The 15,268-nt window shown below is 45.1% G+C and overlaps 1 protein-coding gene across 1 annotated transcript in view; it reads left to right on the forward strand.

Moving 5' to 3' along the window:
* DLEC1 (deleted in lung and esophageal cancer 1) overlaps positions 1–15,268 on the forward strand; it is an 84,858-nt gene that overhangs the window by 52,046 nt on the left and 17,544 nt on the right. The window contains exons 11-19 of the mRNA XM_003781896.3: positions 1,003–1,093; positions 1,620–1,782; positions 2,934–3,126; positions 3,923–3,981; positions 4,594–4,762; positions 5,200–5,293; positions 5,505–5,635; positions 5,743–5,901; positions 8,573–8,712. Coding sequence (XP_003781944.1) covers positions 1,003–1,093; positions 1,620–1,782; positions 2,934–3,126; positions 3,923–3,981; positions 4,594–4,762; positions 5,200–5,293; positions 5,505–5,635; positions 5,743–5,901; positions 8,573–8,712 — 1,199 coding nt within the window. The remainder of the gene's footprint in view (positions 1–1,002; positions 1,094–1,619; positions 1,783–2,933; positions 3,127–3,922; positions 3,982–4,593; positions 4,763–5,199; positions 5,294–5,504; positions 5,636–5,742; positions 5,902–8,572; positions 8,713–15,268) is intronic.

A 15,268-nucleotide genomic window follows, 5' to 3' on the forward strand; every position in this document is an offset into this window, starting at 1 on the left:
CCAGGAGTTGGAGGTTGCTGTGAGCTGTAATGCCACGGCACTCTACCCAGGGGGACAGCTTGAGGCTCTGTCTAAAAAAAAAAAAAAAAAAGAAATCTTACCTATTAGAATGGCTATTATCAAATAGAAGAAAAATGAGTGTTAGCAAAGATGTAGAGAAAAGGGAACCATTGTGTATGTCGGTGGGAATGCAAATTTGTACAGCCATTACTAAAACAGCATGGAAGTTCCTCAAGAAATTAAAAATAGAATTACCATATCCAGCAAACCCAATACCGGGTATATATCCAGAGGAAATTAAATTAGTATGTTGAAAAGATATCTGCACTCCAGTGTTTGTTGCAGCATTATTCACATAGACAAGATAAGGAATCAACTTAAGTGTCTATTGACAAATGAATGGATAAAGAAAATGTGATGTATGCACACAATGGAATACTAGTTGGCCTTACAAAGGAAGGATGTACTGTCATTTGCAACAAGATGGATCAACCTGGAGGACATTACATTAAGTGAAATAAGCCAGGCACTGCATGATCTCACTTATATGTGGAATCTAAAAAAGGTGAATTCATAGAAGCAAGAGCGTAGAATGGTGGTTATCAGGGGTTAGGGATGAGTACAGCTTGGGGAAAAAATTATTGTATCTGTGACAGCTAACTTTCTGCTCTTGGCCTGTATAATGAGTGAAAATCTGGTCTTCTGGATAGTTTTAATTTACATTGTTTAAATTATGAGGGTACATGTTCCATTTGTTAAAGTGCCATTTGTATTTTGGTCACTGTGAACTTTCCCTTCGTATCTTTTCAGCATCTTCCCTGCATCATTCTGGCATGAAGCTAAAGCTGAAACCCTCACCCTTAGGTGTAAAGTGGGAGGTGGCAGGGAGAGGGAAAAAAGCAGAGCACCAAGGGAGGAATTTGTGTCTGAGAAGAGGAGGGTGGGAAGTGGGGTTGGAAGTTTCTTTAATGGGAGGTAACAGAACAACCCTTCTCTCTCCAGGTCTTATTCCTCCCAAAGAACCTAGGAAAGGCAGAGCAGACCTTCATCATCGTGTGTGACAACTGCCAGACAAAGGAGCTGGTGATTGTAGGTGGGCTTGTGTGTGCTCCCGGGCAGGGTCAAGGCTGGAGTAACTGCCCTAGGGCTACAGCCTCCAGGAACCTGTTTCTAGTGTTGGGCCCTTCACTCTGGTCTTACCTTAGAGTCCCAAGCCAGTGTGGCTTCTAGGAGAATCCAAAGAGCTTACTAGTGAGGGACAAAGGGTGAAATCTTTTATTGTTTGGGGACACCCTGCTGAATCACCTCAAGATGCCTCAAGAGGCCCTTGTTCCTTCCTTCCTTCCTTGTACCCATCTACCTGTCTATCCAATTTCACTTGGCAGGAACTAAGTGCCTGCTATGTGCTAGGTCATCAAAATCACTTTCTTTTGGTCTGTAAAGAGGTGAGGACATGAATCTGTGCTGATGGTCCCCTTTCCCCTCGTGTGCACACCAGGAATCATGGCCAAGGCCAGTTGTGTGTGGCTGGTGGCATGGGTCCTATGGCAGCCTTGGCCACAAAGTCATGATTTCAGCCCTTGTAACACCTCAATAACTTTACTACCCTGCTTTGTCAGGAACCGGGCAGTTGGTTGCTCTGGACCTGATCTATATTTCTGGTGAAAAAAGTCAACCAGAACCTGGAGAGCTCACAGACTTAACAGCCCAGCACTTCATACGATTCGAGCCTGAAAACCTTCTGTCCACAGCTAAGAAACAGCTGATTATTAGAAATGCTACGTAAGTTGCCCCATCTGTGCCCCCAACACACAGCCCTTCTCTTTCCTCACCTGACCCTGAGTTCCCAGTGAGGCAAGAAGTTCCTTCTGAGAGCCAGGGGAGAGGGGCTTTTTGGGCACAGAATGGATCTTCAGATTGGATGGAAGGATCCAGATTTATACAATCCCTGATGGTAGCCACTAGCCACGTGTGGCTATTTAAATTTAAATTAATTAAAATTAGGCATCTACTTCCTCAGTGACACTAGCCACATTTTAAGTACTCAATAGCCCCATGTAGCTAGCTAGTGGCTATCTAATTGGAGAGTGCAAGGACATAAGATGTCCATCCTTGCAGGAAGTTACATTAGACAGTGCTGCTCTTAATCATGCTGGACCACCCCTAGCTAGGACAGTTTTCCAAAGAGGTCATGCTCTCACATGCAAGAGAAGCCAGGGTCACACAGACTATGGTCTGTGGGTTCAGTTCTCACTGCCATTTATTTCCTGACCCATCTCTGAGTACCCTTGTTATACCAGGACAGACCTCAGAGAGCCTCCAGCCAAGGTTTCCCTAGGAGCTACAGGCATTACCCAGGATTCTGTTACCAGCCTGGCAATAGGATTGGTCTTCCATCCCTCCCCTGTGACAGCTGCCCATCAGCAGCACATCTGGAGTCCTGCCCATCCTACTGCTATAGATTTGTCACTGTTCCTGTTGGCAGCCAGTGGGTACATTATCTTTCCGGACACAGGTGTCCTGGGAGGCAGAGGACAGGGGTGGGGCTGATGTGACAAACCTTGGGAACTCTTGAGTGGTAGGAGACACTGCAGAAGATCTTCCTGATGTCTAGAGGTTGCCTTGACCCATCCAGTGTAATGGTTGGAGTGTGACTTCCTGAGTCACTCTGACCTCCAGCTGCCATAGGTGGGAGGAGAGGGACCCCCTTACGTATCCTTCTTGGATACCCTGATAACTGCTGCTCTTTACCCAGCTACTCCAGGCTCCTCCATTGGGAGGGCTTGAAGGCTGACCTGGTCACTTTCTCCTAGATCTTTTCCTGCTCTCTCTTGGAACAGGGAAGGCCAGGCATTGGGTGGGAGGAACCTGGTCTTGGCAGGACTGGGACATGGCCTTGAATCCACCACTCATGGTCAGTGTTGCCCCCATAGGCATGTGGAGCTGGCCTTCCACTGGCAGATCATGAAGCCCAACTTGCAGCCCCTAATGCCTGGAGAAACCTACAGCATGGACAGCATCAAGTACTACCCAGACAAAGAGACTGCCTTCTCCATCATTCCTGAAAAGGGCGTGCTCAGATCCCATGCAGACCATGAATTCATCCTGAGCTTTTCTCCTTATGAGGTTAAGATGGTGTTACCTCAGTAGCCACACAAGATTAGGTCATGATATTTTGGCCCTCAATCTGTGCTCTTTAATGACACTGATGTCACAGCTGAGCCTGCCGAGGCACCCTCTTGTCCTGCCGAGGCTGGCACTTAGCTGAGAGTGTGGCTGGAATACATGCCTCATGTGTAGGATGAAGCAGCTTGTTAAACCTGGTCCTGACCTCAGACACAGCCCATCTGAAGGTAGACCCTGGGCTTGTTTCCACAGACACCCTGGGTGTCTTCCACATTTCTATGTCAAAGAATGTTACCATGCCGCCTATCCTACAACAGCCCGTAGAGAGTGACATGAAAGGTCTTGAGGGCTGGGTTAGCCCAGTGACAGCCCCAGTGTAGAAGGAAGCCATGTGTGTCATGGGCAGGTGAGAGGGGAATTCAAACTGGCATGATGAGGATCCCTGGGGCCCCTTTTAGCAGGTTTGGGACTAGGATGAGCAGCAGGTCTGCCTCAGGAGCCACCATCCAACCCCCTCATAGTCTGGGGACCATGTGGTCCTTCCGATATACTGAGCGTACCACCAAAGGGTAATTTAGCATCAAGAGGCCTTTCCTTCCAGCACCCCAGGGCTGGCTGTTACAGGCCCCTGAGTCTTGGCTCATGTATTGGCAGTGACCCCAGTTTCCCTAGGATGGGAAAGACATAGCAAGGAAACAGCCCAGGTTGTTCAGAAGAACTTTCTGGTGGCTAGCTTGAGAGGGAAAAAACTGCTTGAATGCAGTTGTGTTTTCAGGGCACTGTATTTGTCTTGCAGCTGAGAGACTTTCACAGTGTACTTCAGATGGTACTAGAAAAAGTCCCAGAACTTGTAAGGTGAGCAGGGACTGGCTAAGGGGTGGGCAGCTGGGCCTTCTTCCCCTTGGGAATTCTGAGGGAGGTATGAGGCAAGGATGAATGGGTGACCTGACTCCGGCAGGCCTTGGGGAGTGGGAGTGTTTTTGCCTTGCCCTGGCAACCTAGGTCTGGTTCAGCACACATGGTTCAGCATGCTGAGCTCACTAACTCACTACCAGGCCACCCCAAGAACCTTGGAGCTGTGCCCCAGCACATTGCTACCTGTAGGGAGCCAACTGGTGGCCCTGGATGGAGGCAACTGCTGAGGGAAGGATTTACTCCAGTGTAAACTGTCAGGGTAGGTCTTCAGTCAGCCTGGTATAGAAAGCCCAGGCTGGAGCACAGTGTGGTCCCTCGAGACAGTGGGGCAATGCTTATGTTCCAGGCCTTCTGGCTATACTGCTGCAATAGCCATAGGCCTTCATCATCTTTCAGGTCATTGACTGATACCTCAGAATTTAGGATTTTGGGAGCTGCGAGTTGAATAGTGTTTTCGTTTGATGAGACTAAAGATGTAGGACAGAAGCAGGGACTTGCAGGGAGGTGCTCTTAGGCATGTCGGCTCCTAGCTCATGCTGGGTTTGTGTTCAGTTCAGAAGTGGAGAACCTGATGGACACTACATACCCTATGGATGATGTGATTGTCCTGGAAATTGAAGTGAAAGGCTCAGTAGAGCCTTTCCAGGTTCTCTTAGAACCATATGCCCTCATTATCCCAGGGGAGAACTACATTGGCATAAATGTGAAGAAAAATTTTAAGGTAGGTCATTGTCTCTCCCTTGCCTGGGCTGGCTGAGGCAGTGCTGGGCGTGGGTGGGCACACAGGGAGGCTGTAGCTGGAGACGTACATGGTATTGGCCACTGCATGGAGGCCAAGGCTGTTCTCAGGGCCCCTGAACAAAATTTGTCTTGCATAGATGCCTGGGCCAGGCATGTCTGTCTTATTTTATCAGCCTCCCAGGATTCTCTGAAAGTTAGAGCTATGGAAACCATCATCATTTTTGGCACTATGTGCTACAGTGTGGAATGAAGGTGCTGAGGGGGGTGGGAAGTTCATGGCTTCTGATAGACAAGAATTAGCCAAGAAAGTGCCAGGTAGACCCTGCATGAGTCCACAATCCTTTAGTCCTTCACCAGGTATAGAACTGGCATAAAAAGGGCAGTAGCTGGGCCTGCCAATTATGGTATGTCTTTCAGATGTGGAACAACAGCAAGTCAGCCATCAGATACATGTGGGGGAAGATCAGTGACTGCCACATCATTGAAGTGGAACCCTGCACAGGGGTCATAGGTACTTTGGGGACTGCAGGAAGGGTTGAGACCTGCCCAGGGCTGGCTAGGGAGGAGTCATGTAGAGCTGTTGGTGTCCTATGATCTTCTCTAGCCAAGGCCTGGGACATGTGGCAGATGAGAAATCAGTGAAGACTTGCCATCCGGACCCAATCATGGAAGGAAACTGCCCCCTTCTTTTCTCTACCTCTCACTTTCTTCATCTCTCCTAGAGCCCAATGAAGTCAGGGAGTTTGAGTTGAACTTTACTGGGGGTGTCCCTGGCCCAACAAGCCAGGACCTGCTGTGTGAAATCAAAGACTCGCCCTCGCCAGTGGTATTGCACATTGAGGCAGCCTTTAAGGTGCTGCACATGGAGGCTGGGAGCTGGGTGGGCCCAGAAAGGTGGCAGGGCTAGGACCAGAGCCTGTCCTCAAGTGGCCTAACAACAAACCCCTCTGGGTGTCCCAGGGACCTGCTCTGTTCATCAACGTCTCAGCCCTTCAGTTTGGTCTCCTCCGCCTGGGGCAGAAAGTCACAAACTCCATTGAGATCCAGAACATCAGCCAGCTCCCAGCCAGGTGGCACATGAAGGAAAGCCCTGTCTGCCTCAAAGAAAGGACCGAAGATGTAAGTCAGATACTGTTGGCTCCTGTGCCCTCTTCCCCTATGAACTCATTGTGTCAGGTTTGAACAGGGCAGCTTGTGCTGGTACATTCAGATCAGATCTTTGAGGCTAGGAAAGAAAGGCCTGCCTGGCAGTGCCTCCTGTTGTCCTGGTCATGGAGGCAGCTCCTCTCTATAGCTGAATTTAACCCCCCACCAGCATCTCCTGTTCCTCTGTATATTGGATTCGGAAATAGGGGTGTTTCCTGCCCAAAGCAGCTGTGTTGGGCAGGAAGCCTCCAAGGCTATTGGTGCTAAGGGCCACGTTCCCTCCTCTGCCCAGGGTTCAGGAAGGTTCTCATCTTCCTGGGGATTGTGTCTGTAGTTTGAGTACTTGCCACCAGGAGCACCTAGGCATGGGCTTGTGGCCCAAATCCAGAGGCTCTAAAAAGGAAATTCAAGATTTATTTGCATATAACCAGCACTTTTCTTTTTATTATAAAATAGGGGGGAAAGTGGCTGTTATAATCATCATATTTAAATTTTGTGTCATCATGTGTAAACACAATGTGCAATCTGGAGGAAGACAGAGTATCAGTTACTCCCGAACTGCAAACCCTGAGTTGTATTGTCATGCCTCTTCACTCCTGATAGCTGTGGCTCCCTAGTTGTTTGCACATGTGGGACCCTGGCTGTGTCTGGTGACAGCACCCTCCCTCTTCCTGCTTGACACCACCCTCCCTCTACCTACGTCCCCATTCTGCCTACCCACTTGCCCTCCCAGTCAGAACATCACACCCTTTTCCTTCTACATTTAGAAGCCAACAAAAGACAGTCCAAGCCACACAAATACCTTATTTGCCAGTGTAAAGTCCTTTTCTCCAGGGTTTTCTTTCCACTTTAGAGAGCTCTTGCCCCTTTACCCAACAGCTTCACTTCTCTAACTAGGTACTCCAAAACTTAGAAGTTATGACAATTTATATTGAATCACCAATGCCATTGCCAAGTATCTGTTACACAGGCTTAGAGTTAGTGCCTCCCTCCCAGGGCTCATTGATTTTCTAGCATGGATCCTAGAGCAACAGAAGGCCAGGGCTGGGGCTGGCAGCAGGGTGGCATCAGTATCTTTGGTGTCTACATTGTGTTTAGGCAGGAACCCTTTCTCCAAATGAAACCTTATCTAGAAGCCCAATATATAGAATTAAGTGTGACTGTTCTGCCCACCCAGAGAGCCCCTTGTTAGACACACCTGCTCCATCCTGCCTCTCCCCACAACCTAGTCCTCAGAATCCCAAGGCACTTCCAAGGAATTCCTGGGATTTTCCAGAGTACAGCTGGAAGCATAGCGACCTCAGCCAACTCTTCCTTTGATGGAGGAGAGACAAGAAGGCACAGGGCTTCCCCAGGGCTAAACAGCTGATGGGTAGTGGAATCATATCCCATTTCTAGTTCAAAGTCTGTGTTATTCTCCCACTGCTAAGTATAACTATATTTTACAGTTGAAATAATTGTCAATTTCATAGTATTTTTAAGGTTTATATCATAGACAAGACAGGTGGAAATCCTTTTTCTACAGTTCTCTGCACTCTGTTCTTTTGAGCTCTCAAAAATAATGTTGGGATTTGGAGTTGGTTAGATGCTTTTGGGGTAGGGAACTCAGAGCTACTGAAACCCAGCCCCAGACTACAGCCATCCCCCAGATTTCCAGGGCTCCAAGGAAGCAATATCAAATACACAAAATCAAGCCAGTGGCTTTTTCCTTATCACCAGAGCCTAGGCCCCAAACTCCAATGCCTGAGCTCTAGTGAGCCAGGCCAGAGTGCATGGAGCCCTCTTTTTCTATGAGTGTGAGGTCTGAGCAGCCTCCAGTAAAGGTCAGTCTACCCTGCCAAACTGTGCCTAGGGCCTGAGTGGACTGGGGTGGGAGAGGGCAGGCCAGACCCAGCTGCCTGTCTCTAGGCAGCCACAGCCCTGCACTCATAGTCTTGGTTGCATAGAACAGAGAGGCCAAAGAGAGTGATACCGTCCCCCTTGGTGTGACCTTTCAATGTCCAGTCATACTCCTACTAGCCAGCATGCCCCTTCTCTCAGTCAAGGTAGATCACACACACCCCCATGTGGACACTTTTCTTTACAAGTTTTTTCCCTTCCCCTCTACCTGTGTGCTAGTGTAGGGAGAGGGTGGACCTGGAATGAATGAGGCCAAGCGGGCGGGGGGGGGGAGGGCGGGGGTGCGTGAGGAGAAGGACATAGTTGTAAAGGAAAAATCTGTAGCTACCTGTAGCTACAGGTAGCTTCTCCCTTCTCCAGGATGATGACGTGGGCTTCCTCACTTGAACCTGTTAGGGTCCTGACTCATGCCTGCTCAGAGGGCCTCTGCCCTTCTCACCAGCGTGGCTCCCGGGATCCCCTCCTGCTCCCCGGCTCTCCCCTACTCCCCTTGGGGCACCTTCTCTCAGATCTGGACCAGGGCCTGGGGACCTCTAGCTTGTATATTCAGATTTCAGTTTTTGTCCTCCTAACCCTGAGACTCATGCAGCTGTGGTCCCCCCGCCTGCTTGCCTCCTTCTAGATGACTCAGTGAGAACTGAGGACAGTTTGGGGTGACACTGGCTGGGCATGGCAAACCCTTAATTGTTCTATAATGCTAAGTATCCTCACTTTCCTCATTTTTCTGGATTGGCATCTGGATCAGGTGTCTCCCTTCAATATTGAGCCTTCCAGTGGCCAGCTTCACCCTCTGGGGGAGTGCAGCGTGGACATCACCCTGGAGGCCTTGCACTGCCAGCGCCTGCAGACCGTTCTGGAGCTGCAGGTGGAAAACGGGACCTGGAGGTAAAGGGACTGGGAAGAGCCATTGCAGCAGACTTTATGCATAGTCTACATAAAATGCATATGCTACATTTATTTATGTCATATGTAGTCATCTATTTATCTAAGGATACTTCTAGATTTAAAACCATTGATATATGTTTATTCTATAAAATTTGAAAATTATAGAAATAATTGACTGATAATGTTATGAAGTATATCTTTATAGAATATGTATACTTCCTTTACTAAAGGAAGGTAAATTAGTACAGCCACTTTAGAAAATACTTTAGTTTACCTAGTATTTGCCCTTCTAAATAAACTCCCAGAAAAATTCTAACACATGTGCAGTGGGAGAGTCATGCTTATGTAGAAATGCTCGGAGCCAGACTGGTCAATGTTTATCAAAAGGAGAATGGACACAAAAAAATTGGGGCATATTTAAATAAGCAAAGACCACAGTGCCCTGGGAGTAACACATTAGAGGTTTCAAAGGTATTCATAAGTGTTCATAATATTCCTTTTCTTTCTTCTTCCTTCCCCCTTTTTTCACTCTTGCCTCTCTCTCCATCTCTCTATTTTTGTTTCTAGTGGAAAATATTTCACATATATAAAAATAGAATATTATAATAAACCCCAAGTACTCATCATTTACCTTTAATAATCATCAATGCATTGCAAATATTGTTTCATCCATATCCCCCACCCCTTTCCAAATTATCTTGAAGCAAAATATTCTGTTAAGCTGGCTGATGGTACTATAATATTTAGTTTCTGAAGCTGGGTGGGGGTGGTGCATAGGTGTTCTTTTTATTATTCTTTTCGCTGTATATATATTTAAGCTATGTATGTGTTTTATGCTCATTTTTTCATGTGTTTTGCATTTCATTATGAACATTTAAATTCATAGGTCAAATCTTTATGGATACTCTTGAATCATCCTCCAACACAGTATCACAATGACAAACATCACTTGACTTTTTAAACTTGACCATCTTATGCTCGCTTAAGCATAAATACTTAAGTACTTTTCTATTTTTAGAAAAAAAATTGCAAAAAAAAAAAGTTTGAGTGTACGGGTGTAGGTGTGAGGCTTCTCACTTGTCCTGCAGGGCACTTTGGCCTTAAATAGGAAGACTAAGTCTGCCTTCAGCTCAGGGAAGATCCCTTCTATTAAGTCTTTGCTTATTTCCTTTCCCTTCCTGTCTCTGTTCTTTCTTCTGAAAGGGCCTTGCATGAATCAGAATGTTTACAGTTGCAGGTGACACAGACATAACCAATTTAGGCCAAAAAATAGAACACATTAGCTCATGTGACTGGGTATTCCTGCCTTGCTGAATCCAAGGCCTCAAACCTTTTCGTTGGCCTTCTGTGTTCACTCATTCTGCACCCTCCTTATGGCTTCCCCACCTCCGTTCCAGCCCCAGCCCTCCACTCTTGTTTCTCTTTCTCTTGGCCTTTCTCTCCCCTATTGGCAAGGGCTCTCAGCTACTCTGCCTTGGAAAAGGGCCACTCAGAGCTCCAAGCTCACACACTCCCAGCTTAACAACCTTAGGGGAAAGTGAATCCTGCTCTTTCAGAGAGAGGCCCCTACTGGGCTTCTTTAGTCACATTCCCACCCCTTCCCCTGTGGGGGCACCAGGGGAATATCTGTCTCCAGAGGAAGCCATGAGAAAGGTCGCTGGGTAATGATAACAATAGCTAACACAGTCTACCGCAGACCTACCAGATAGATGCTGTGTGAACGTAAATGGTTTTCTCATGTTTTCCCATTTCACAATGTTTTTGCTTCTCATTCAAGAAAGATGCCCTGATTGTCCAGCTCACTAATTTCTTTTGGCAATCATGTTTTTATTCAAGTTTTTTTTTTGGCTAGGGCAGGGTTTGAACCCGCCACCTCCAGTATATGGGGCTGATGCCCTACTCCTTTGAGCCACAGGCAGCACCTGAGTTGTTCTTTTTTTTTTTTTAATAGTTATCTTTTATTGTCTTATGGGTGCAATAGCCTCTCAAATTTCCCCAAGGAAACTAATTTCTGTGTTTTTAGATCTAGGTTTAGAGTTCTTTCCCTTCACTTTTTGGATTTTCTTCTGCTTCCACTAATCCTTGGCTGTCTATTCCTTTTTTGAATGGAGGAGGAAGTTAATTTGCATAAGTGGAGTAGGTGTGGAGAGCACCTCTCTTTCAAGAAATGAAGTATATGTGAGTCACCACTCTCAAAGCACACAGCCCAAATCCTATAAAAAGAAATGTCTTCTGAGGAGAACAGCCCCAAACAGTAGAGGAAACCCACAATGGCCAGTTACACAAAGCAGTCCATTCCTTCACTCATAAATAGGAAATGAAAGACCAGAGTCGGTTCCATTATTTTCTTCTCTGTAACAGCTGAAGGGCCCAATGTTACCCCGGGTTCTACCCTGGCCTCTCAACCCGACCCCACTTTCTGTCCTGGTGGTAAATACTGGGGCAATTTAGTCTTCTGTGTGTTGCTAGGAGCTCTGGGGTCAGGGCTCTGAACTGGCCAAGCAGTCCATCAGGAAGATTGCTTGAAGCCAAGAGTTTGAAACCAGCCTGAGCAGAATATCAAAACCCATTTCTACAAAAAAAAAAAAAAAAAAAAAAAACATTAGCCAGACGTGGTGGTGAATGCCATAGACCTAGCTACTTGGGAGGCCAAGGCAGCAGGATTGATTACTTGAGCCCAGGAGTTTGAGGCTGCAGTGGGCTATGATCATGCCACTGTACTCCAGCCTAGGTGACAGAGTGAGAACTTGTCTTCAAAAAAAAAAAGTTAATAATAATAATTTATATGCCCACCAACAGTGTAGGAGATATAGGAGGGTTCCTCTTTCTATACATCCTTGCTAGCACATGTTATTACTTGCCTTTATGCTATAAGCCATTTTAGCCAGAGTAAGATGATACTGCAGTGTGATTTTGATTTGCATTTCTCTGATGCTAGTGACATTGAGCATTTTTTCATATATATGCTGGTCATTTGTGTGTCTTCTTTTGAGAAATGTTTATTCAGAGCTTTTGCCCATTTTAATTAAATTACTTGGTTTTTTGCTAATGAGCTGTTTGAGCTCCTTATCTGTACATATATTCTGGTCATTAATCCTTTGTCAGATGGATAGTTTGCAAATATGTCCTCCTATGGGTTGTCTCTTCACTTTATTAATTGTTTCTTTAGCTGTGCAGCTTGATATAATCCCAGTTGCCTATTTTTGTTTTAATTGCCTGTGCTTTTGAGGTCTTAATATAAAAAAATCTTTGCCTAGACCAATATCCTAGAGTGTTTCCTCAGTTTTTTTTTTCTAGAAGTTTCATAGTTTCAAGTCTTAGAGTCAAATCTTTAATCCATTTTGAATTGATTTTTGCGTATGGTAAGAGATAATGGCCTAGTTTCCTTCTTTTGCACATACAGGTGGTACCAAAAAATGTATACACATTTTAAGAAAGGAAAAAACTGGCTCGTCGCCTGTGGCTCAAGTGGCTAAGGCACTAGCCACATACACCTAAGGTGGCAGGTTCGAATCCAGCCCGGGCCCACCAAAACAACAATGATGGCTGCAACCAAAAAATAGCCAGGCATTGTGGTGGGCACCTGTGGTCCCAGCTACTTGGGAGGCAGAGGTAGGAGACTCCCTTGAGCTCAGGAGTTGGAGGTTGCTGTGAGCTGTGATGCCACAGCACTCTACCCAGGGGGACAGCTTGAGGCTCCGTCTTAAAAAAAAAAAAAAAAAGAAAGGAAAAAACTATTTTTAAGATTGTAATACTGAAGTCACATTGGAGTTATGCAATGTAAGAGGTGCTCAAACATGATTTGTATTCATCTTTTGTTTCTAGTATATACTGAGTATTATAATTTTAAAACTGTTTTTCCTTTCTTAAAATATGTATACATTTTTTGGTACCTCCTGCAGTTATCCAGTTTGCCCAGTACTTTTTATTTACTAAAAAGATGTCCTTTCTCCTTTATGTGTCCTTGATGTCTTTGTTGGTTGAAAATGCATGGAACCGTATTTAGGTTCTCTATGACATTCTATTGATCTATGTATCTGTTTTTATGCCAGTACCATGCTGTTTTGATTACTATAGCTTTATAGTAAATTCTAAAGTCATGTAGCATTATACCTCCAGCTTTGTTCTTTTTGCTCAGGATTACTTTGGGGTTTTGGGTCTTTCACAGTTTCATACATATTTTAGCATTATTTTTCTGTTTCTGTGAAGAAAGTCATTGGTATTTTGATGGGAATTTCATTGAATGTGTAAATTGTTTTGTCATTTTAACAATATTAATTCTTCTATTGCATAAGCATTGAGTATCTCCATTTGTTGGTGCCCTATTACTTTCAGTGAGTTTTATAGTTTTCCTAGTATGGATCTTTTACTTATCTGCCAACATTAATTCCTAGGTATTTTACATTTTTTATAGCTATTATAAATGTGATTGCTTTCTTTATTTCTTTTTCAGATTATTTGTTATCAGGATATGTAAATACTGCTGATTCTTGTGTGTAGATTTTATATCCTGCATCTATCTATACTGAATTTGTTTATCAGTACTAACAGATTTTTGATGGAGTCTTTAGTTTTTTCTAGGCATAAGATCATGTCATCTGGCTCGGCGCCTATAGCTCAACCGGCTAAGGCGCCAGCCACGTACACCTAAGGTGGCGGGTTCGAATCCCCAGCCCGGACCCGCCAAACAACAATGACGGCTGCAACCAAAAAATAGCCAGGCGTTGTGGCGGGCGCCTGTGGTCCCAGCTACTTGGGAGGCGGAGGCAGGAGACTCGCTTGAGCCCAGGAGTTGGAGGTTGCTGTGAGCTGTAATGCCATGGCACTCTACCCAGGGGGACAGCTTGAGGCTCTGTCTCAAAAAAAAAAAAAAAAAAAAAAAAAAAAAAAGATCATGTCATCTGCAAAGAAGCCTAATTTGACTTCTTCCTTTCCAATTTGGATGCTCTTCATTTCTTTCTCCTGCCTGATTGCTCTGGCCAGGACTTCTGGTAATATGTTGAATAATAACAGCAAAAGTGGCATCCTTGTCTTTTTCCAGTTTTTAGAGGAAAGGCCTTCAACTTTGCTCCATTTGGTTCAATGTTAGCTGTGCGTTTGTCACATATGGCCTTTATTATTTTGAGATATTTTCCTTCTATACTCATTTTGATGTAGGTTTTTCTTTAAAGGGGTGTTGACTTTTATCAAATGCTTTTTGACATCTATTTAAATAATCATTTAGGTTTTGTCTTGATTCTGTTAATGTAGATATATCAAGTTTATTGATTTGCATATGCTGAGCCATCCTTGCATGCCCGAAATGAATTCTACATGATCCTGGTGAATGATCTTTTTAATGTATTGTTGAATTTGCTTTCCTAGTATTTTGTCAAGCAACTTTATGTTCATCAGTGATATTGGCCTGTAGTTTTCTTTTTTGTTGTGTATTTGTTTTGTTTTTGTGGGTAATTCTGGCCTCATAGAATGAATTTGGAAGTATTCCCTCTTTAATTCTTTTGGTGTGTGTGTTATGGTGTCATAGCTTGAGGCAACCTCAAACTCTTGGGCTCAAGTGATCCTCTTGTTTCAGCCTCTTAAGTAGCTAAAGGCACCCACCACAACACTGGGCTATTGTTTCTATTTTTAGTAGAGACGGGGTCTTGCTCTTGGTTAGGCTGGTCTCAAACTCCTGAGCTCAAACAATCTACCTGCCTTGGCCTCCCAGAATGCTGGGATTACAGGTGTGAACCACTGCATCTGGTCTTCTTCAATTCTTTTGAAGAGTTTGAAAAGGATTGGTATTCTTCTTTAAATGTTTGGTAGCATTCAGCAGTGAATCCCTCAGGTCCTAGGCTTTTCTTTGATCAGAGACTTTTTTTTTTTTTTGGAGATAGAGTCTCACTCACTTTATCCCCGTTGGTAGAGTGCTGTGGTGTCACAGCTCACAGCAACCTCCAACTCCAAATCTCTTGTCTCAGCCTCCCAAGTAACTGGGACTATAGGCACCCGGCACAATGCCTGGCTTTTTTTTTGTTGCAGTTTGGCCGAGGCTGGGCTCTAACCTACCACCCTCAGTATGTGGGGCCGGTGCCCTATTCACTGAGCCACAGGCACCACCCCTGATCAGAGACTTTTTATCATGACTTTAATCTCATTAGTTTGTATTGGTTTTTTGAGGTTTTCTATTTTTTCATGGTTCAGTCTTTGTAGGTTATATGTGTCCAGGAATTTATCCATTTTCTCTAGATTTTCCAAGCACCTGCCCTCACAAGAACAGCTGAACAAACTAAAAAACAATGATGTTTCTTAAACCCATCAGAGAATTAAAATCACAGGAAAAGTAGCCAACCCCAAGTATAGATAGGCAAATACAGAGAATCCTAATCAGTTACCTGAAATAGAAGCTACTGGTGGCTCGGTGCCTATAGCTCAACCGGCTAAGGCGCCAGCCACGTACACCTAATGTGGCGGGTTCGAATCCCCAGCCTGGACCCGCCAAACAACAATGATGGCTGCAACCAAAAAATAGCCGGACGTTGTGGCGGACTCCTGTGGTCCCAGCTACTTGGGAGGC

This window comes from Otolemur garnettii, unplaced genomic scaffold (assembly GCF_000181295.1).
Source record: "Otolemur garnettii isolate 467f Iridium unplaced genomic scaffold, OtoGar3 scaffold00002, whole genome shotgun sequence".
NCBI classification, from domain to species: Eukaryota; Metazoa; Chordata; class Mammalia; order Primates; family Galagidae; genus Otolemur; species Otolemur garnettii.